The sequence below is a fragment of the Rattus norvegicus genome, chromosome 4 (genome assembly GCF_036323735.1).
Source record: "Rattus norvegicus strain BN/NHsdMcwi chromosome 4, GRCr8, whole genome shotgun sequence".
Taxonomy (NCBI): Eukaryota; Metazoa; Chordata; class Mammalia; order Rodentia; family Muridae; genus Rattus; species Rattus norvegicus.
In genome coordinates, this window is record NC_086022.1 from 119,366,570 (window position 1) to 119,389,889 (window position 23,320).

General features: G+C 48.2%; 1 protein-coding gene across 9 annotated transcripts in view; it reads right to left on the minus strand.

Annotated features, from left to right (window-relative positions):
• The window catches only part of Sfxn5 (sideroflexin 5), a 119,840-nt gene that overhangs the window by 58,878 nt on the left and 37,642 nt on the right, over positions 1–23,320 (minus strand). For 7 of the 9 annotated variants that reach the window (XR_005503169.2, XM_063285639.1, XM_063285640.1 and 4 more), the window contains 3 exon segments: positions 17,013–17,039; positions 16,465–16,519; positions 14,287–14,312 (listed from right to left, as the gene is read on the minus strand). Coding sequence is in view for 8 of the 9 variants with exons in the window: in XM_063285639.1 (XP_063141709.1) it covers positions 14,287–14,312; positions 16,465–16,519; positions 17,013–17,039 (108 nt within the window). In the remaining variant the exon portion in view is untranslated. 9 annotated transcript variants of the gene reach the window in all.

Genomic DNA, 23,320 nt, shown 5'->3' on the forward strand with positions numbered 1-23,320 from the left:
TGTCACTGTACAGGCAGGCTTTGAGGGCTCCTGGGCTCAAGTTCCACCCAGTGCAGGAGAGCCTCCTCCTGGCTGCCTACAAAGGAGAGCCTCCTCCTGGCTGCCTTTGGATCAAGATGTCAGCTCCTTCTCTTGCAGTATGTCTGCCTGGACACTGCCATGTTTCCTGCCATGATGATAATGGACTGAACCTCTGACCCTGTAAGACAGCCCCAGTTAAATGTTGTCCTTTATAAGAGTTGCCTTGGTCATGGTGTCTCCTCCTAACTAAGACAGGTGCTGAGGACTGAACCCAGGGTTTTGTGTATGCTAAGCAAGCACTGGTCTACACGCATCTCCAGCCCTAATTGTGTGTGTGTGTGTGTGTGTGTGTCTGTCTGTCTGTCTGTCTGTCTGTGTGACTAACTGACCGTGTCTGACACAGACACCAAGCTCATGCACTGGAGATCAGAGGACAACATTTAGGAGTCAATTCTCACTTTCCATCTTTTCTTGAGGTGGGGTCCCTCTTGTCTCTGTCCCAGCATTGCATACTCCAGGCCAACTAGCCCATGAGCCCTGGGCTATTCTCCTGCCTCCACTTCCCAGCACACTATGGGAATGGTTAGGTTATAGATGCACACTGCGGTCTCCAGCTTTTTCACATGGGTTCTGTGGATCCAGACTGGAGGATCTGAACACGGGTCATCAGGCTTGTGTGGCATGTGCTTTACCCACTGACTCCGCTCCCTGGCCCCTCTGCTCTGTTCTGAGACTGAATCTAACACAGCATAGGCTGGCCATGACCTTCCTAGGTAGTTGAGGATGATCTTGAATCCATGATCCTCCTGCCTCTACTTCACACATTCCCTGCTGACCGCATGCACCGCCGTGCCTGGCTGATCTTGACACTTGGGCATCAAGGACTTGTGTGAGACTCTTAAGTTTACCTTTAGAGTGTTTGTGTGCAAAACAACATCCACCAAGTACAGCTACATATGGGGAAAATGTGCACAGCCATCTACATATTGACTTATTTATTATTCCTGTAGATAAAATGGCTCTTTGGCAAGAATTTCCGCAAGGAACAAGTATAAACATTCAATACTATGCAGTAAATCAAATTCTAGACATCCTTAGCAGCATTAGTAAATCATGTTTTAAACATTAAAATGTTTTAAAACAGTGAGCACACACGCACATTTATATTTATTGGCCCATATCAGTTTGAATAAAATTACAGAACGTCAAGCCATTCCTCAGCTCCAACGGGGCTACGCAAAGGATTTTTTTTTCTTCCAGACTTGATTCTTTTGTGCAGTGGCCATTTAAGACAATGAACTGAAATCCAGTCAGGAGACCTTGGGCCTCAACTGCAGCTCTAGCCTTGTTCTTGGATTCTTGATTCCTTCTGGAGTTGGACCTTTCCATGCTATAAGGAAAAGGATTGACCCTGGGGAGCCTAGCTCAGTTCCATACACCCCACCCCAGTGTGTGTTGTGTCTGGGTCTGTGTATGGGATATGTGTGTGTGTGTGTGTGTGTGTGTGTGTGTGTGTGTGTGTGTGTGTGTGTGTGTGGAGACCGAGGGAGATGGTAGAATACATTCCTCAATCAACCTCCATCTGTATTCATTACTCACTTTTAACGTACATGTATGGGTGTTTTGCCTATATGTATGTATGTGGAGTACTTATGTTCAGTGTCTAGGGATACCAGAAAAGGTACCATGTGGCAGTAACCTAACACAAGTCTTCTGCAAGAGCAGCCAATGTACTTAACCACTAGGCCATCCCTCTCCAGCCTCACCCTAGTCCTCCGTAAGAGCAGCCAAGGTGCTTAACCACTGGGCCACCTCTCCAGCCCTGCCACCTTTATGCTTGAGGCAGGCTCTCACTGAGACTGAAGCTCTGGCTGGCCAACATGCTTCAGGGAGCCACCTGTCTCCACACTCCTCCTCCACCGTGCTAGGGTTACAGGCACACGCCGCTGCGCCAGGATTGTTCCATGGGTTCTGCGGATTCGAACTCTGGTCCTCATGTTCATACAGCAGTCATTTGCAGATTTAGCCAATGCTCCCCCAGCTCAGTTTTAAAGTCTATTCTCAGGTTTCAATTATCTGGAGAGGTAACCCCGTCCTCTATTAGGTGTCTATTTAGTGAAGGCTCCCAAGGAACCCAGGCACTTTTCCTTCTTGAAACTCTGAACAGAACAAAGAGAAACTGAACCTATAGTGACTGAGGGAAGGGTGTGAGTATTGCATATTTACACACAAGCACATGAACACTACCTCTTAGAAACTGGAGCCATTCATACTGACCATTCGCAAGTGTTCTGGTCTCGCAGCCTGCCCCTCTCCTCCCCATGGTTTTTACATCATATTGTAAACTATGCAATATACACCTACCCCCAAATCCCAACTTCCTGGATGGTGCTTAAGCCACCAAGAATGTCCTCAGATACCATTCATTACCTGGGACTCTGTGGGTCACCAGGTTCTTGCTGTCCAGCATGGTCCCTGCACTTTGAATTGTGGTGACCTTTCACTGAATTACCTCAGGAACACTTCCTGGTTTCTAAATCAGAGATTGCATGTCCCAGCAAGTGCTTTGCATTGTCTTGCCGACCCTGGGCCATTTACCTGTGTTTGACCAGTAAGAGGCTTAGGCCAGGGTCAATAAGATGGCTCAGTGGGTAAAGTGTTGGCCATCCAAGCCTGACAACCTGACTTCCATCCCTAGAAGCCACTCTCTGACTCTTCAAAGTTGTTCTCAGACCTCCACACATACACAGTGTTATGCCAGCTTCCTCTGCCCACAGCTCTCATGGTACAGACCCACACTGTTCTGTGCTCATTCCTAGCCTCACCATCTTCCCTTCACTGACCTTATTTGGGTATCATTTTATCCCATAGAATGCCTTCTTTGAAAATGACACATAACCTCGAACAATCCATAGCCCTAAATATACTTGCACCTAGCCTATGTCAGACATACTCCCAGTGCATATATGACTCTGACTAACAAGAGTCTGACTGTGTTGGATGACCCTTGCTGCCTTCCTGACAGACCTGGTGTCCATGGCAGTGCCTCAAACCACTGAGACTTCTCCACGCTTTTCATCATCTTGTTGACTGATCTTGACAAGCGTGTGTCACTTACCATAACTGTTGGGATAATGAGGACCCTATAAACTAGAGACGACCTTCTAATTTGAGGCTTTGAGATGTGTGGGGAATCTATCCAAGCCTGAAAATTCAAGAGTCGGGACTCTCAATCTTCAGCTTGGCTCTCTGAGTCTGATTTCAGGGTGCTCCTCCAGCTTGCCTCAGTGAGCACAACGGAAGAGGGGGTTCAGTTACCACTCTAGAGGGTGGGTGGGTTATAGTGGATGCAGTGTGCTCTAGGACTTCTGGCAACAGCAGGGGTCGGGAGTGGGCTTAAACGGTGTCTGTGATAGTTCATTGTCAACTTGACTGATGGAATTCAGGATGACACACACCTCAGGGGGTTTCATGATAGATCCTGCAAAGATTTAACTGAGGTGGGGAGACCCTCCCTGTGGGTAGGCAGCCCTACCCCATGGGCTGGAGCCCTGAACTGAATAAAAAGTAGAGCATTAGCTGAGCATCTGCGCTCATGTGTGCCTCCTGGGAAGTGGGGGTAACGTGGCCACCTCCCACGTGGCTGTGACCTCTCACCGTGAGGGGCAGTGTCCTCAAACAATGAGCCAAAACAAATCCTTCTTTCCTTAAATTAGGTTTATACAGAAGTTTTGCCACAGCGAAAAGAAAATTAATCAAAACACCTCCTAACCACAAAACACAAAGACCAGACAAGACAGGAAAAACTAGACAGGTCAAAGAGGGACTCGGGAGTGAGCAAGGCTGATAGACTCTAACATTCAAACAGGACTTGAGGAAAGGCAGGCTTAGCTACTGGCAAAAAGAAGTCGACTTCTGTTAAGGGAGATGTGTGTGTGTGAGTGCATGCATGTCTGCGTGTGTCTGTGTACGTGTGGCAGGAGCCAGGCAGCTGAGGACTACAGAGTCACTGGCCTGACTGAGAAGAATGTCCCAGAAATGGACAAAAGACAATCTAGAGAGGGTAAGGACAGAAGAGCAGGGACACCAGAGCCTGCTGGGTCCCTGTGGCCAGGAGGGGCCCGGAGCACATGGTGCCAGCCTCATTCCCTATTAGGCAAAGCACTGCACCATCTGTATAGTCCCAGGAGCAGGAGCAGGCGTTTTATAACTTCCTTTTCTTTTTCAGTCTACATTAAAAATAAATGTTCCCTTCAGCTCTCAGATGTATATCTCCAGTGCAACCTGCCCACATTCCCTCCTGCTGCCCTTTCCAGAACATGGCAGGGGAAGGGAAGGAAGAGATGGAGAGAGGGAGCCAGTCCACCCGGCTGATGCCAGTGGATCACACCTCTTCTAAGAGGGAAACGCGGCAGGCACGGCCACACATGGCGGAGAGTGCCCAGAATGCATGGGGACCAGGCAAAATGGAAGTGGAGGGGATGGGAGCCAACAGCCAGGCTTGCTTCCCGCCCCCACCTCCCGCGCTGCAGGACCTTGGCCAAATCACACATCCCATCTTTGCATTTATAGTTCATGCAGTGGCTGGAGTCCCCTCTGCAGCTCCAGCCCTCTGGCGGCTGTCCTCTCTGCTCATCTCTCTGCACCTCCCATCATGTGCCCTGCTGTGGATCCAGTGATCATCAGTCTCTAGGGCCAAGACTGACCCAGGTTAAGTTCCTTAAGTCCTTCCCTCCCTATCTTCACCTGTTAAATAAAGGACCACCCTGGCATCTCTCAGGAGCCACATCTCTCAGAGCAGCACAGACAGAATCTGGCTCAGTGTCTGGCACACGTTCACGGATGTCAGGTAGTGGTGTTGTACCCTCCTCCAGTCTGGTTTCTCTTTTAGTCTTGCCTGTGCACACACACACACACACACACACACACACACACACGCTTTCTTCGAGCCTCACAGCCTGCACCTTACAATTGAGCATCGTCTTAAAACATAAATCTTTGTGTGAGTATGTATTCGAGGGTGTGTTCATGTGTGTGCACATGCATGTACAAGCCTCTGGAGGCTGAAAGGAGCAGAGGTCAGCTAGACTCAGCAGATCATAGATATACAAGGGTCAGAAGCTCTTCCAGAGGTTGACCCCAGCTAACTAAGAGTCCCTAAGAATGTGTGCGGAGTGTGGGTGTCTGGGCCTTGGCACCTTGGCAGTCTTCACAAAGGGCTCTAGGGACATCTCATGCAGAGCTGTGTTGACGCTGGTACTGTGACACATCTCCTCCTTCACTCACACCGTTGGCTCCCAAGCAGCCCTGCTCAGCACCCCACCCCCCTGGGCTTTGGGGCTGAAGAGGGACCATTTGTGCTACTCTAAGGACAGTGTAGAGAATGGGTCACTAGCTCCCACCTGCAAGATGGTTCAAAAGGGAACCCACACCTTTGTTCCTCTCTCCTCCAGTGTCCTAACTGCTGTAGATAGATACGTTTTTCTGGGTTTTTGTTTTGTTTTTTGTTTGTTTGGTTGGTTGTTTTTGTTTGGTTTGATTTGGTTTTTCAAGACAGGGTTCCCTGTGTAGCCATAGCTCTCTTGGAACTCATTCTACAGATCAAGTTGGCCTCGAACTTATAGAGATCCACCTGCCTTCTGCCTCCCAAGTGCTGGGATTAAATGCATGCACTACCACTGGCTGGCTGACAATTTTTTTAAAGACTTATTTGCATTTGTATTTATGTGTATGTGTGTAGGTGTGTGCACATGAGTTCAGGTGCCCACAGAGGCTAGATCTAAATAAAGGCTTTGGATCCCCCTGGAGATTGAGTTAAAGGCAGCCGTGAGCTGACCAGTGTGGATAATGGGAAGTGAACTCAGGTTCCCTGAACAAGCAGCCAGGGCTGGCTGCTAGCCAGTGAGCCATCCCCTCAGCTCAGACAAGTCCTAATCTGGAAAAGCAACACCTTGAACATCCCAGTCTTCTGGCCAGGAGTGTTACCTGAGCTGCTGAAGTGGGGGTTGGAGGAGAAGACAGGCCAGGCAAGGCCCCAATAACTGACCTCAGAGGGACCTGAGCAGCCCCTAAGCCTTGCTCTTTCCCACGTTATTCCCAGAATGAGGACTTTGCATAGTGCTCATAACATATACATACATACATATATACATACATATGTATATATGTGCACATACACATATATATTTTTATATACTATATATACACACACACACACGTGTATGCACGTGTGTGTGTGTGTGTTTGTGTGTGTGTGGGGGGGGGGCTGGAGAGATGTCTCAGTGGTTAAGCACACTTGTTCTTGCAGAAGACCTGCCTTCAGCTCACGACTACCTGTAACTCCAGGTATAAGGGCTCTGATGCCCTCTTTGGACTTCCATAGGGGGTGCATGCATATACACACAGGTAAAACACACATAAAACAGGAATAAACAAATAGGGGGCACTAGGGAGATGCTCTGTCAGTAAATGGCTCACTACACAAGCATGAGGACCTGAGTTTGACCCCCAGCACTAAATAAACGTCAGATGCATCAGCTTGTGCTTGTCGTCCCATCATAGAGAAGGAGACAGGAGGAGTCTGGGGGCCCGATGGCCTGCCAGTGTAGACAGCTGCTGAGCTCCAGGTTCAGGGAGAGACACTCAGAGGAAGGTGGAAAACAAGAAAGACAGCCATGTCGACCTCTGGCCTCCAAACACGTCTGTACACCAGCACATGTATGCGTACACACACACACACACAAGATCTAACTATTGGGGGTGAAACATTTTTGAGCTTCACCACAAGGTACCACCAAATTGTCCCAATTAATAAGAAAACAATAGGAATGACTATCCTTGACCTCCCCCCACCCCACCGCCACTTAGCTCAGCGCCCATCCCATCACTTGGCTCTCCAATCAGGTCGAGGTTCAGTTTCTTTGCAGATTCCCATCACCCTCACCTTCCTCACCTCAGCCGGCTCAGAACTGCCTTCAGCCTTGGAGGGGAGCAGCCAGAGGCATGAACAACCCTCCTAAGTGGGGTGCCTGACTTCGTCACCTTCCCTTCCTTACTGCCCCCATGCCGTAGCTAGGGCACCCAACTTGCTAGGTTTTGTTCTTGTGCTTTGCCTCCATCTTCTGATTATATGGCTAATGATCTGAAAAGTATCACTTTGGTGTATCAGGGCGCCACTGCTCTATACGGCAGTGGCTCTCAACCTTCCACTGTGACCCTTTCATACAGTTCCTCGGATGGCAGTGACCCCCTACCATAACATCTTCATTGCTACTTCATAACTGCTATGATTTTGCTACTGTTATGAATCGTAATGTAAATATCTATGCTTTCCAATGCACTTAGGCGACCCCTGTGAAAGGGTTGTTTGATGCCCAAAGGTGTCATGACCCACAGGTTTAAAGGCTGCGGGTACCTCCAGAAGTAGCTTTTGTCAAGACTAACCCTGGTTGGTGGTGTCTAGCTTTAACTGGACTGACACCTCTTACATGGTACAGATGGGGCCAAAATGGTTGTTTGGTGACACTGGCAGTGGGCAGTGAGGAGCTGGAATGAGGATTGGGAGACGGGAGAGAGCAGTTTGCATTAACAAGGACTCAGCACGCCAGTAAAGCCCTGAGACATAGACAAACCCTGATACAAACCCTTTACGTCTCCCATACAGTAGAGATGCAGTGGCCTCATGAGTACCTTCTGAGTCTTGGGGTTTCTCTACTCATGGGAACATGCAGAGCAATAAGAGAACGCTCAGACTGTGTAACCCAGGCCTATAATGTCGCAGGGAATCTGTGGCCAGGAAGGTGGTTTAGCTGGTATAGTGCTTGTCCAGCTTGCACAGAGCTCTGGGTTCCATGTGCAGCACTGTATGAACCCTGTGTGCCAATACACACTGCACTTGGGTGGTGGAGCAGAAGAATCAGAAGTTTAAGGATCCTCAGTTACTTAGTGAGCTTAGGACAGGCTTAGTTACATCTGAGATTGTCCAAGCAAACAAGGCATCAGACCCACAGACTAGGGGCTCATGGTCTGTTTCCTTCATCCTTCTGAGATTTGAAACTTCCAGACTGGACGGAAGTACAGAGCTGAGAAGGGAGGTACAAATGTACCCAGGGAGCCTTAGGTCCATGAGGCACTGAGCTCCAGGCATGTAAGGCATGCAGGACACAGGCAGAAGAGTTGAACAGACCCCAAGGCAGGGAGTCCTGCCCCTTCTACTGTGGGCTCATGGGAAGGACAGTGTTCCATACTACAGAGGGGGGCTAAGGAAAGAGGTATTGACTGGAGGAGACACCCTCATGGTGGGGGCCTCTCAGAGGACCCTGAGAGGATGGAGACTGGGCCACAGCAGCCGCAGAAGTGGCCTGGACACACTGGCTTAGCATCCTCGCTTCTGTATAAATTGGGATCTTTTTGCCACACATGAAAAGTGGGGGAAAGTTCCCATCTTTAAATGTTAAGCTTAAAATAAGCCCCAACACGGGTGCCAGTGGATCTGTGAAATCTGCTGACTAAACTGGCACCAGTGCCTGTGAGAGAACCAGCTCGTCCCTCCGAGCCCTGGGGTAGGAGTGAGGTTACTCTCGGGGTGAGCGGGAGGGTATGGGGTCGAGCAGGGATGCTCATGTAGGCAGGAGGCTGCTTGGATGTACATCTAGAAACTTCTCAGCTGAGGCACCTGCCAGCCTTCCTCGCCCCTTCCCTTCGTCACTCAGGGGCCCAGTTCCTCGCACATTCGCTGGCACCCTCGTTTCTATTTCGGTAAGCATTTTCAGTGGCTTCTACGCGAGTATATTTCTTACTTGCTCTGACCAGGGGCTTTATGAAGGTATGGACTGGAACCTTCCAGCCCCTTTGGGACCGCTAACGAAGGAATGTTCAGGGATGTCAGACAATAGCAGGGCATTAGAGGGGCTACTGTGGCTCAGGGGAGCCAGGCTGTGAGTGCTGGAGAACAGTTATGTTCCTTCCTTATAAAGTGAGGTTTTAATCTGGTAGTGGCGGGAGTCAAGAGTGGGACCTGAAAACTGCACGCTGCTTGCCGAGCAAAGGGATGGATGGCCTTGGTTTCACCATATCTACAGGCTCAACTGGAGACTCACCTCTGACCCAGTGCTCTGAATCTTAGGACATGACTCTCTGGGACTCAGAATCAGGTCAGCCGCTGAGCCGCCTACTGGGACACCATGTCTCAGCATGCTTCCTGTTTTGCCTCTGTGGAGAGACCACGCTGCTGCTCTGAGGTGTGCTGTCTCCACACTGTGTATGCTAACTCAGAGATTCTTGTTCACGGGCTCTGAGGACTGGGCCATTCTGCACATCTGCTTTCACACGTGCACAGCTCACAGCCAAGGAGATCAGCATCCCGAGCCTGGACACCAACAGGGCTGCAGCTCCCTGCAACAGTGGGTTTGTCTGGGGTGTGAGCGAAGCACCTCAGTAGCATTCTATGGTTAAACCCAGTCTTAAAACATACAAAACCACGACAACGAAACAGAGCTACACGCTCAGCTTTGTTGATTTGTTCTGACTGAGAGCAGTCACTGACTCTGCTAAAAATCTACCTGCTCACCCAGTGGGTCCACCTGCTCACCCAGTGGGTCATGAGCTTGTGACCAGCTCAGACACCCAGGTCTCTGGTTTGATAATATTGACAAATGATGTATCAATGTAAATGTTTATAAAAATTATTATTTCAGAGTGGAAGAGATGGCTCAGTCAGTGAAGTGCTTGCCTCACAAGCATGAGGACCTGGGTTCAATCCTACCAGAACCCACTTTAAAAGGAAGTAGGGCTTGGGGTGTGCTGTGACACATGCTTATCTCAGCACAGGGGAATTGGAAACAGGATTCCTGGGGCTTGTTAGCCAGCCTAGCCTACTTGGTGATTGCCGGGCCAGTGAGGGACCCTGTGTCAAAAACAAGATGATAGCATCCGAGGAACAACACTTGAGGTTGTCTTCTGACCTACACACACACACACACTCATATGCACACACACTGAGAATCATGTGCAAACATAAAAAGGACTCTGGCAGACTCTGATGTGACTACCTATTAACTATCCTACCCTTCTTTCTCATTCATAAAAATCTCTGTGTGATTGAGAATCAACTATATAAGAGCTTAATTCTCCATGAAATGCCACTGTTGTATGGGACTCCCAAGAAGACTCCTTGGAGACAGATGACTCAGTTGGGGGATATTTCACTCTTCCCTCTTATCCTCTCTGCAATGTGCGTGTGACTGACAGTGCATATGACAGGATAGTTCCAGCAGCTACAACGCGAGCTGTGAGGTGACATGGACAACAGAGACAATCGCTGACAACGAATGGTGACAAAGAAGACCAGGTTCCTGACGACCTCGGGCAGTTCTAACCACATTCGAACTTTGACATTCAAAAGAAATACTGTTGTTAAAGCCATGATTACTCTGAATTTTCTACAGCATGCAGATGACCCCACACATAGCTGACAACAGTTACACCACTCCCACCACCACCACCACCACAACAAAAAACCCAGGCGCAGTAAGTTTTAAATGACAGAATTACAGAGGTCATGCTCTCTGAAAATAAGATTAAGCTATAATAACAATAAATTAACAGTGTTTAAAAGGGAGTCGCTTAATCTCAGCCAAGGGGCTGGAGGGGGGTCAGCAGTAGAGAGCAGACGCTGCTCTTGCAGAGGACCTAAGTTTACTTCCCAGCACTCACATCAGCAGTTCACAGACTTCTGTAACTAGCTCCAGGAGAGCCCATGCCCTCTTCTGGCATTTGCACACACATGTGCAAACCCATACACAAAAATATAATTAAAAAGAAAATAAGTCCTGGTGCTGGAGATATGGTTCCGCAGTAGAGAGCACACTCTGCTCTTCAGAGGAGTCAGTTCAATTCCTATCATCACATTAGGTGGCTACCGATCACCTGTGACCCCAGCTACAGGGACGTCTAACCCCTCTGACACCTCTGGCCTCTGTAGCCACCCAGACACATGTGCGCGCGCGCACGCGCGTGCACACACACACACACACACACATGCACACACACACATGCACACAATTAAAAAGAAATCTTTTTTAAAATCCCAACTAAGGAGGATTCAAATAATTTCCAACTTATTTGAAAACAATGACATAGGGCTACATTATGTATCTATATATAAGAAAATGCAAGGCTCCAGTATCTTCTAAAGTCAAACACAGTTTAAATACTTTCATTAGAAGGAAAGAACGAGCAATCAAGACAAAAAGTAAAAACTGCAGGCTCAGGGCATAAAGGCACTTGCCACCAAGACCCAGGGCCTGAGTGTGAGCATTGGCGCTCACCTGATGGAAGGAGAGAATTACTCCATCTGTGTGCCATGGGTGCCCACCCCCAAAAGCAATAAAAATACTTGCTTAAAGAATAACAGGCCAGAAATGTAGCTCAGTTAGTAGGGTATTTGACCAGCATACGCAAAGCCTGGATTCCATCCCCAGAAACACGTGAACCAGGTGTGGCAATGCACGCCTCTGATTTCAGAGCTCTGGAGTCAAAGGAAGGAAGATCAGAAATTCAAGGTCATCTTCAGCTAACTGGCCAGGCTATTCTGATGGGCACTCTACCAACTAAAACCATCCTTCCTTCCTTCCTTCCTTCCTTCCTTCCTTCCTTCCTTCCTTCCTCCCTCCCTTCCCCTTTTCCTTCTTCTATTTCATTTTCTTTCTTTTTTTTTTTTTTTTGGTTCTTTTTTTTTTGGAGCTGGGGACCGAACCCAGGGCCTTGCGCTTCCTAGGTAAGCGCTCTACCACTGAGCTAAATCCCCAGCCCCCTTCTATTTCATTTTCTTTTTGAAAAGTGTCTCACTGTGTTGATCTGAAGTACGCCCTAAGGACTTGCGGTTCTGTTTCTGTTGTTTGAATTCAAAGCTAAGAAGACGTTTTATATATTGATTATATAAATATTTTCTTTCTGAATTTTAATAATTCTTAGTCAAAGGTTCATATATCTTAGCCGATGCTGCCCTAAACTTCTGATCCTCCCGTCCCCATCTCCAAAATGCTGGGATTACAGATATGTGCTACCGTGCCCAGCATTAAAATATTCTTTATAAAAAAAAAAAACTCTTGGTGGTATTTTTGAATCCCAAAGAACATATTCATATATTTCTTGTATAAAATATACATCTTTTTCCCTTTAATCCTAAAGATATTTTTGAACTCCAAAGATAAGAAAAAAAAAACATGTCAAATGATTCCCAAAGAAATGGGAAAAATTTACTTACAAAAGAAAACACATTTTAGCCAAATACATTGTTTATGCCTGAAAGGAGAAAAAGTCATTCCCTGCAAAGCAGAGATGCCGACAGTGGATAATCCAGATGCTACTCAAAAGAGCATTCGCCAAACACAAGCCAAACAGTCAGGGCATTTGAGATGGATAAGAGTTCAATCAACTCCAAAAACAATTGCCAGGTGTCTGAGGTAAAGGTTAGAGGCAGCCTTGGTGACACAGGGCCAAAATCTCAGCTCCTTAGTTCATCCCATCAGACAAAGGCTCATCAAGGGCACAGTTCATCTTTTCCACCTTTGTGTCCCCAATTTTATTCAGAGTCCTCTGTGAAGCAATTGTTAAGGGAAACACAATCTTAAAAACCTTTCTTTCACGAGAGTCTCTGTTGCCGAGCCTCCGAGCACCCGTAATAACAGTTACTCGGAAAATGAAAAAGGACCGGGGTAAACAAACCGTATGCCTAACTCCTTCCTGGGGTGGGGACTCATATTTACTATTTTATTCTTGATATTGATGATGCTTATATTCAGAATGCAACATATCTGTGCTATAAAATTGTGAGTGTGTGTGGTCATCACCAGAATTAGGAGGGTTCCTTTCCAAAGGACCAACTAGGTACCAGGAAAACCATCGCCCTAATATAAACCAAGGAACAACAACAACAAAGTATAAATTAACAAGCCGGGAAAAAAAACGGAAAGCCGGGCTCATAGCGTGTGGGAATACAGCCTGGGTGGTTGAGTGCTGGCATACAAGGGCTTAGCGTTCCTTCCCGAGAGTCACTTAAAGTGACTACACTGGTGCACATTTGTAATCCCAGGAGGTGGAGGCAGGAGGTTCACAGGTTCAAAGTTGACCTCAACTACATTATAAAGGTTAGCCTGGGCTACATAGGACCTTATCTCAAAAAAACAAGAATTGATACATAGATCATTTACTTTAAGCCAAATGTAATGGTATACACCTGTAATCTCAGCACTTGGGAGGCTGAGGCAGGAGGATCAGGACCACACAAAGAAAATGTCTCCAAAAAAAAAAAAAAAAAGAACCAAAACAAAGCAGACTCCCCCACCACCACCCTTGGACGCGGCTCCACAGGAATGAAGCTGTGTGCACAGGGCTTTAAGCTTGATCCTGAGCATAACGGGAAGGGTTGAGTTTGAAGAAGGAAATATGGGGGAAACAAACAACTTTCAAAGTTAAAAGTGCAAATGCATAAGATGAAGTCTTTTAAGCACACACAGAAGTCTAGAGGGTAACGCGACACGCACTTCGTGGTTTGTGCTTTTCACTTCCTCAAAGAATCGTGGGAATGTTGCCTTCTGTGTAGGAACCAGCAGGATCCGTAGCACCGATTTCCTGCGCAGTTCCACCTCTTCTCCACCCGAAGCGGAAGGTACACTGAGTGAGTCCTGCTTGTCACTCCCAGGGCTGCTCTCACACGTACACAGAGCATACACCCGGACACTATATATACTATCACTTTGCACATTTTTAAACATGATATAAATGACATCAGCGAGTATTACTACTGTGCTACTATTTTCTCATTCAACACTGTTTTTCAGACTTAATCCATATTCATAACACAGAATACTTAACACAGGAAAGAAATCATGAGCAGGGCTAAACCCGACTCCAAAACCAAACAAAAAGAACACAGAAACCCTGTCTGAATTAATTTGCAACTTCAATTTCCACAAGGTGCCCTTATCTTCCTACTTCTCCGGCTTCTTTAGAAAGCTCCAAGTCTCCAATATGAGTGTCTAAGGAGCTTCCCTGCGCTGGCAGAAGTCAGACTCCTTGGGTGCAGAGCTGGACAGCAAGGGAAAGAAGACTGCGCATGCCCAAAGAGTGCGCCTGCCCTTTCTCCCAGCAGTGCCCCACCAGGACAGTCAACTAGATCCCCTGCCGAGTATTTATGAATAATGATGCTGTTAGACATTTGAAATTTCATTTTGGAAAAGAAAATCCTTTGCAGGTAAGACTTACAATTGGCGTCCCGAAAGGAATGTAACCTGTGGGTGGGGAGAGAAAAAGTCAGGTCCCGTGAACCTTCTGGGTCTCGTGAGATATCCAGAAGCTTCTGGGGCTTGGTCTGCCCCGGGGCCCTGATGAAGAAGCCCAGCACAATTATAGAGAGACACTACAGCCTTCCCTTGACTCAGCTCTTCCTAAAGCAGAGGGCTCACTGTCCCCCCGACTCTCCTACCCCTCTCTGTTCCCCAGTAGCCAGACGACTCGGGCTCCCTCCAGAATCCAGAGGCTGGTGGTCATCAGGGGTCCTATGAACTATTTCCTCTCTGAGGCACAATATTCACTGCCCCCCCCCGCCGCCTCGTCCCCCAATCTCTATGGTTTTATCTCCCAAGGAACCCTGAGTGTCTTCCTTCTTTAGCCTTTAAAAACAACAACAAAAAAAAAACCAAACAAACAAACAAACAAACAAACAAAAAAACATTTAAAAGCTCTGGTGTTCCCAACCTGGGAAAGCAGGAGAGCGCTGGGTGATGTTCAGCCCCCTCCTAGCCTGTGTGCAAGGCTTCCACACTGCGGCGAGTGGGCAGCCTCCTATCCTTAGCCTCTGACTTATGCTAGACAGTCACTGATGGGCAGGCACCAGGGGCCATACTTATCTGAGTTGTATGGAGAACCCAGGTTCACATCCTGAGCAAACACGGCTCTAAGAGCTGGTGCCACAGCTCTCCTGCGCCTCCCTCTGGGGACAAGGCCAAGTTTGGGGGTTGGAATGAGGGGGCTGAAAGGAATGCCTGCTTCAGAAAGGTCCAGAAATATAAAAGAAGCCAAGCTGGATGTGGGCCTGCCATGCCAGGAACGGGATGTGAGTAGCTCCATCTTTAGGTCCTATGTGTTTAGAACCTTTGCTGCCTAAGCCCTTCACAGCAAAGCCAGGGCTCCTGGCAGCCAGTGACCCAGTTCACAAAACGGCATCATATTGCCATGTCTTGGCTTAGTCTCTAGGAAGTCAGGCTTTCTGAAGCAGGGCATTCTCAACTGATTGAAGTCTCCTTTCCCAGCCAGGTGGAAGCCTTTCCAAGGCAGCAAACAGTAGCCCTTCACACCAGTCTCCTGAATCAGAGTGGGTAAAAATGGCTAGGAAGAAATGGCAGAGTACTGGTGTGAATACATCCCTCTGTACTGGTGTGAATACATTCCTCTGCAATGGTGTGAATACAACCCTCTGTGCTGGTGTGAATACATTCCTCTGAGATGGTGTGAATACATCCCCTCTGCACTGGTGTGAATACATTCCTCTGTGATGGTGTGAATACAACCCTCTGCACTGGTGTGAATACATCCCTCTGTGCTGGTGTGAATACGTCCCTCTGCACTGGTGTAAATACATGCCTGTGCAGTGACTTGGGGCAAAATCCATATTTTCAGAGACAGGGAAAGGGCCCCATTTCAGCCTGAACAAATGTACCCTGTGATCCAAGTGTAAAGCACACAAAGTAGCTCTCTAGAGGCTGCCAGTTAGGGACTTTCTGGGTGGAGAATCTCACCACCCCTGTGCATGGCTCCACAGAACAGGACTCCTGCTTTGTCTATATACTCAAGAGTTGTGAGCACAGACTGTACATGTCTGCCCAGGAAGGAAGGTTAGTTAACAACAAGGTCAGAGGACAGTGAGTCAGTCTAGATGCTATGGCCTAGGACAGGGAGAAAGAGTGTGCTGCAAGGGGTCAGATAGAACTTATAGAAGCCAGGGTTTCCCCTCAGCCAGGGGCAAAATGCTGCAATTAGGGAGGGGTTTGTGACCTGGTGGAGGCCAAGACCCAATGCAGAGGCCACAGCTCTACCCCAACCACAAGTGGAAAAGAAAGACAGGTGTGTGCCCGATCTAACATGGTTGAGCTAACGTAAACATGTGGGTGAGAGTGTAGCTGTATATGTGAGAGGCCATGTCCTTCTCTGGAAATGCCCCCTATGTTGGATGCTCCTTTACGTGATCCTAATAAACCTGATGGCTCACCAAGAGATTTGAGTGGGCTGTTTCTTTGGAATGCCATCAGCACCCTTTCTGGGGTGAGTACATGTTTTTTCAAATCTTCGAAGGAAAATTCATATAATGTCAGAAACATGGCCACCCCTAGCTCTGTCACAGCCACACCTCTGCTGGGCAAAGCCAGGAGGGTCTTGGAAGCTCACCTGACATTCTGAAAGGCATGAAGATCTTCTCGTTGGTGTCCGGGTGTAGGATAGCCTGGTAGGAGGAGAGGAGAAGCAGGAAGGACAAGCAGAAGTATTAAGGACAAGGGGTAAGGGCAAGGACAGCTGACACAGGGAGACCCTTCCCCCCGGGGCTCTGCATTGCCTCTGAACACTTGGTTCTGGCTCAAATGTGAGCCATGGTCCGTATCCTCCATTCACCCAGCTGCTAACCAATGGGAGCCAAGGCTGTGCCCACTATGAAGTCTTCTTGCCCTTGCCCATCATACAACAGGCACAGAACCAGACCCGGTGGGCAGAACCCAGTCTTTTCTCAGAACTTCCAGAGCTCCTGGGATAAGGCTGGTCAGGCCAGAACCCCAGCCTTTAGCTGTTCAGGCCCTAGGGTGCTAGTAGGAAGGATGGGGTGGGGAAAGGCTGGACACCCAGTAGCCATGGGACAAAGGCTTCTGCTGGATACCTGGGACAGGGAGAGAAGGAGCCCAGGGAAGCACAGAGAAGGAGAAAAGAACCCAGAACTAAATTACCTGTTTGATTTTCTGTGCACTCCAGAGCTGAAAAAAAGAGAAAGAGAGAGGAGAGAATTAAAAGCTCTAGCAGTTTAAGCCCTATGAGCCATGGTTTCTCTCAATTTTAAAAGTTTTTAAAGATTTGTTTTTCCTCATTAATATATGAGCGTGTTATGTGTGTGAGTAGATGCCTATGGAGGTCAGAAGAAGATGTCAGATCCCCTGGAGCCGAAATTCATAGGCAGATGTGAGCTGCCCCATGTGGGAGCTGGGAAATGAATCAAGTCCTCCAGGAGGGCAGCCACTGAACAACCTCTCCGACCCCCAATTAAATGATTTTTGAGACAGGATATCTTGTAACTCAGCCTGGCCTCAAACTCAATATGGAGCTGGCAATGACCCCGACCTCTTGGTCCTCCCGGAGCCTCCACCTCCAGCGTATTCTGTTTACGTGTTCTATCATGCTCAGCTCACGGGATCCAGGGGATGGAACCCAGGGTTTTGAGCACGCTAGACAAGCATACCACCAAGAAGACTGCAGCTCCAGCCTGCTTTTTCTGTTTTGTTTCCCTCCGTTTTGTTAAATTCGAATTTTTAACTAGCATCTTCATTATGACATTTTTATATGTGTAATCATTGCACTTGGTGGGTGCCCTGTTCTCTAACCAAGGGAATTCTGAGACAGTACCTTCTGTAGTATAGATCTCACATAGAGATCTTCCTGTCTCTACTTCCCAAGGGCTGGGGACACAGGGAGACACCTTGATAACACATGCTTTTCGAATAAGGAACACATGACAAGTGAACACCAACACTGGAGAAAACAGTGTCCTGGGATTCCAGCAAGAGTTTGAGACCAGCCTGGGATACCTGAGACCCTATTTCAAAACATTAAACAAATTGATGTTTGAAATACCTAAATGAAAAAGATCCTTTCTCAGTGAGTCTGGGTACACACACAGACAGAAAGAATTCGGAGGGAACAGGGCAACTCAAGGATTAAAGAGAACTTTGAAAACATTGCAGTATCTTCAAGTGGGGGGGGGGCTACAAGAAAAAGGGGAGGAGACAGATTCTAGCTCTACCACTTTCTGGATGGGAAGCTGGCTAACCTGCCTGCCTTCCTTGCTTCCTTTTTCTTTTCTTTCGTTTTCCTTTAAAAATATTTTATTTATTCTTATTTATGGGTATACTACTTGTACATTTACAGGGGGCTGGTGTTGTGCACATGTGTGCAGGTCTCCACAGCAACCAGAAGAGGGCACCAGATCCCACAGTACTGGAGTTATAAACCACTGTGAGCTTCCCAGTGTGGGTGCTAAGAATCACACTCTGGTCCTCTGCAAGAGCCCAGTGTACAGTTAACTGCTGAGTCACTGTCCTTACCCCATGCTGTGTTTTGCTTTTCGAGACAGAGCCTTAAGTGTCCCAGGCTGCTCTCAAACCCTCTACACAGCTGAGGATGGCCCTGAAATCCTGACTGTCCTGGCTCTGCCTCCGGAGTGCCAATCACATTTTATGCAGCGTTTCCTGCACAGAAGCTGCATTCCAACTGAGCTACATCCCCAAACAACACTCTGCACACAGGAGGCCAGAGTCAACTTCAGGTGTGTTCAATCCCTTTATACCTTAGCTTTCTGACTCAGCTAAACTGACTGGTCGGTGAGATCCAAGGATGCTCTTAACTCTGCATCCCCAGTACAGGGTTCAAGATGCGTGCCAGCCTCTCTGCCTGGCTTGTACCTGGGTACATCAAACTCAGGTCCCTAGGTTTGCATGGCAAACACTTTAGTGAATGAGCCTTCTCCCAGAACTTCATTTTTATTCTTTGCTCTTTTTGTGCTTCTAGAATCTATATCTTGTTGACATATTGCCATTTCAAAATTAGATAGATAATAGATAGATGATAGATAGATAGATAGATAGATAGGTATATGATCGATGGATAGATGGATGGATAGATAGACAGACAGACAGACAGACAGACAGACAGACAGGGCTGGCTGTAAAGGACACCATCACTTGGGTAACCTGCTCACAACACTGGGCTCACACTGTAGAGCAGTGGTTCCCAACCTTCCTAAAGCTATAACCCTTTAATACAGTTCCTCATGTTGTGGTGACCCTCAACCATAAAATCATTTCATTGCTACTTCCTAACTATAACTTTGCTACTGCTATGAATTGTGATGTCAATATCTGATACATGTGCCCTGTAAAGGGGTCTCCATCCACAGGTTGAGCACCACTGCTGTGGTTTATTATGTCATTAATATAATAAACACAACCACTAGAAAAGAAACAGTGTGGACTTAAAACTTTTGATGAGCTGGGCTTAGTGGCACACACCTTTAATCCCAGCACTCAGGAGGGAGAGGCAGGTAGATCTCTGTGTGTTTGTGGCCAGCCTGTTCATAGTGAGTTCTAGGACAGCCAGGGCTACATAGTGAATAGTGAGAACCTGTCTCAAAAGAAAAAAAGGTTTTGTTTTTATGTTTTGTTTTGTTTTATGAATGAGGCAGTTTATTAGCCCAGCATCCTTTGTTACCCAGCATCCTTTGTTCTAACGCTTCTTGTTGGTAGCTGCCGCCTTTCCAGATCTCTCTGTCCCTGAGGTGTTAGCTTGCAGCCCCCATCTTGGTCCTTTTCCACAATTTCCAGCCCCTCCAGGGCTTGGAGGACCCAGAGGGCCACACTCTTAAAGCCTCGGCTGAAGTGCCCGGGCCTGACACCATTTCTCTCCCGTCCTCTGTAGATCTTGGTCATGGTATGTTTTGTTTTTTAATGAGATCGATGCACACCATCCGAGCCCTCCATTAGCGCCTTTGTGTGTGGAGGACTAAGTGTCCAACAAAATCCCTGTGGTTAGAGAGCAGCAGCTGGTGGGGGGCTGACTGTGGAGGGCTCCGTGTGACTGAACTCCTGCGGCAGGGGAGAAGTGACTTGCACCTTTCCCAGGTCAGCACTTCCCAGCCCTGTAACTTCTTTTCTTCCTGCGTGTCAGAACTAGGTGGAGCTGCACACAGCCTTGCTGATGCTAACAGGACACCACCAAGGGAGGGTAGAGATGAGCCAGTCAAACATTCTCCCCTTCTTAGCAGGTACTTTATCTCCACTGAAAGCCAAGTGACTGCACATAGGGTCAGGCACAATGTTGGGCCCTTTGGACCTGGGGCAGCCACCATCTTTCCTTGTCCTCCTAGTTAAATTCCCACACGCCTTTGACATGTACTTTTTTTCCCTTATGTTAAAGCACATCTGTAACCCCAGCATCAGGAAACTGAGGCAGAAGCCTGGATTCCAGGCCAGCCTAAGCCTTACAGCAAGTTCCGGGCCAGCCTGGGCAGCAGGGAGAGAAACTGTCTCAACAAATCAGAACCAAGTAAACAGAAACTTAACCAGACAGGGCCTGGTGACATATGCCTACATAACCCTAAAACTGGGAAGCAGAGGAGAAAGGGTCATCAGTTCAAACCATTCCCAGCTACACAGTGAATTTGAGGCTATCCTGGGCTACAAGAAACCCTGTCCCAAGTAACAACAGCAATCAGTCAGAAGAGGAAGGAGGTGAAACCCACGCTCCCTTCCTGACAAGTCTACACACCAGGCCCAACTCTAAAGAACAGGTTAAAAACACTGAGTTTACAGTGTCTGGCTGAACTTTGCCCTGTGACCTGCTGGACCGATGAGTTGGGTTCAGAAAAGGCAGCAAGTACTCCCCACAGTGAAAAAGCTCAAGTTCCACAAGCCACTCATGCAAACAGGTCACAAAGGCCACCCTGGGAACCAGACATGGAAGGCCAGTTGAGCCCATTGGCTGGCCACCACATGTAGCACGCAGGCCAGGACCCCTGGCATCTTCACAGCACACAGAGGCACCTGCTCGCTGAACTGCAGCCCCAGGGTTAGAGCTGACCTCCTTTGTACACAGCCCAGCACTCAGTGAACCTCTGGCTGAACACGGAACTGTGCAGCCCCGACCTGTGGGGATGCCTGACTTTAGGAATGGCCAGGCGTGGATCTGAGAGCTGAGGCCCTGTTTGCTTGGCTCACTTGGAGAACAGGGACAAAGGGCAGTGTGGTGAAGCCATCTGGGTGGCTGTCAGAGCACACAAATTCACTGAGTTAAGAAGTAGCCATTGTCTCAGCTGAACCTGCCTCAGCGGAGACTAAGGGAGGGGTAGGCTGGGGTCCCACATGCTGCTAAGAGGCAGGACGCACCCCAGCACCCAGAGGGAGAACGACAGCCCCACCCCCAGTCTGGCTCACTTACTTCCCCTCTGTCTCCTAGCAAGCTGCTTCTTTAAACCTCCTAAGGCAGCAAAGACAGAGCCTATTTAAAACAACCTCCAGAAGGTAATTAAACAGAGCCTGAAGGGGACCCTTCTGTACCGGGAAGGAGGCCTCCATTCAACAAACAAAAAAACTTCCTAATTGATCAGTTGAGCCCATTGCATTATAGCGCACCATTAATTGTGTTGCCATGGTAACTCCAGGTACCATGTACCTATACAAGCCTATGTGGGGTGAAGGGAGCCCCAATTCTGCAGACACAGGAAAGAAGAGAGATGTCCTGCCTGCTTCTGCAGGATTTTGGTGGCAGCTGTGGCTTCTTTTGGCGAGAAGCTTCCTCTAGAGAGAGGTCAGGCCCTGCAGAGGAGCCCAGGTTTGAATTTGAAATCCCCCATTAGCTCACTATGCGATGGGAGATGATTTACTTAGTCTTTCTGGGCCTCCAGTATCTCTTTTGTAATATGAAGATAGGGATATTTGCGATCAAGCTTATTATAAGAGAATTCACTTGGTGAGCAAATGTTTATCAAGCACACCTACTTTACATTAAATACTAAAGATAGCGCGATACAAAACAGTAAGGCAGTTCAGTTGGAAGAACGCTGTTTTGGCATGTCTGAAATCCTGGCTTCCATGTGAGCATCACATAAACCAGCCATGGCGGTACATGCCTCTAATCACAGCACTCTGAGGTGGAGGCAGGAGGGTCAGGAGTTCAAAGTCACCCTTAGCTACATAGTGAGTTTGAAGCCAGCCTAGAACACATGAGAGCCGCAGTACAGAAGTTTCCTCCAAACTAAAACATTCAGAAGGGAGAGAAGACCATGAGACTCAGAAGGTAGACAAAAAGCTCATATCTAGGAAAGCAGAAACTTGAAAGATTCTTGGATTGTTTTCCAAGGGGTATCGAAACAGACTATAACTGCCAGGGGTGGAGACTGACCGACCAAGCTGAGAGAGATTCTAGACTGTAGAGCTCCTGCAAGTCACATGTCATTCCTAGGCGTGGCAACCATTAAGGAAGGTGACCATCTGTGGAGAAGCTATCAGCTGTCCATGAACAGAAGAGCAATTGAGACCACCTTCAGATGGCTTCGATCACTAAGGACACACCCAAGATATCCAGGCAGCTCGTGACATCTGTGACTGTAGTTATCAGGACCAGCTTTGGAATTTTGATCCAGATATCGGCCAAAGAACCATAGAGCAGACAGTGTGCAGGTGCAGAGAGACCATGACTACTAACCATAGAGCAGACAGAGTGCAGGTGCAGAGAGACCATGACTACTAACCATAGAGCAGACAGAGTGCAGGTGCAGAGAGACCATGACTACTAACCATAGAGCAGACAGAGTGCAGGTGCAGAGAGACCATGACTACTGTGTACTCCAGGTCTAAGAACCTTGTAGGACTTCAGATGCCCCACACATGATACTTGAGCAGGAGCAGGGCCATCCCTGAGTTAGGACCTGGGCTCTCCTTAATTTCACACCCTGTGGTGAAGCTGATATGCCATCTCTGTCCCCTCTATCCCCCAGTCTGTGAAGGCCAGGCATATGTGACATTGATGACTGTGGCCCAAGGAAGGAGGAATGTGACAGCCACCACACATCGTCCAATTCTTCAGGCTCGGCAGAGGGAGACACTGCTCCAGGGGACCAGAGTGACAGGCTCACACCTAGAGTGCTGTGCCACCTAGCCACCAGATGGACCCACCAGGCTCTGCCACTGCCAGCCAGAACTCAGCAGCACAGGAAACAGCTAAATGCCAAGCTCTGGGCCCTTCCCCCACTCCCACTCCCAGGAGGCCAGTAGGGGCTTTGGGGACAGCAAACAAAGCTGAAAAACAGGACAGCAACTCTCCGCTCTCTGAGCAGTGAAAGAGAATAATGTGGCCTCTTTCCTTGAACTCTGGGGGGTCCCAAGAGGCCCAGCTCAGAGGCTGTGGGGCATGAAGGAGCTTAGGCAGGTAGCAGGCCAGAGTGAAAGTGGCCTCACTTCTAACTTTACAAGGGCACTGGAAGGTATGTGGG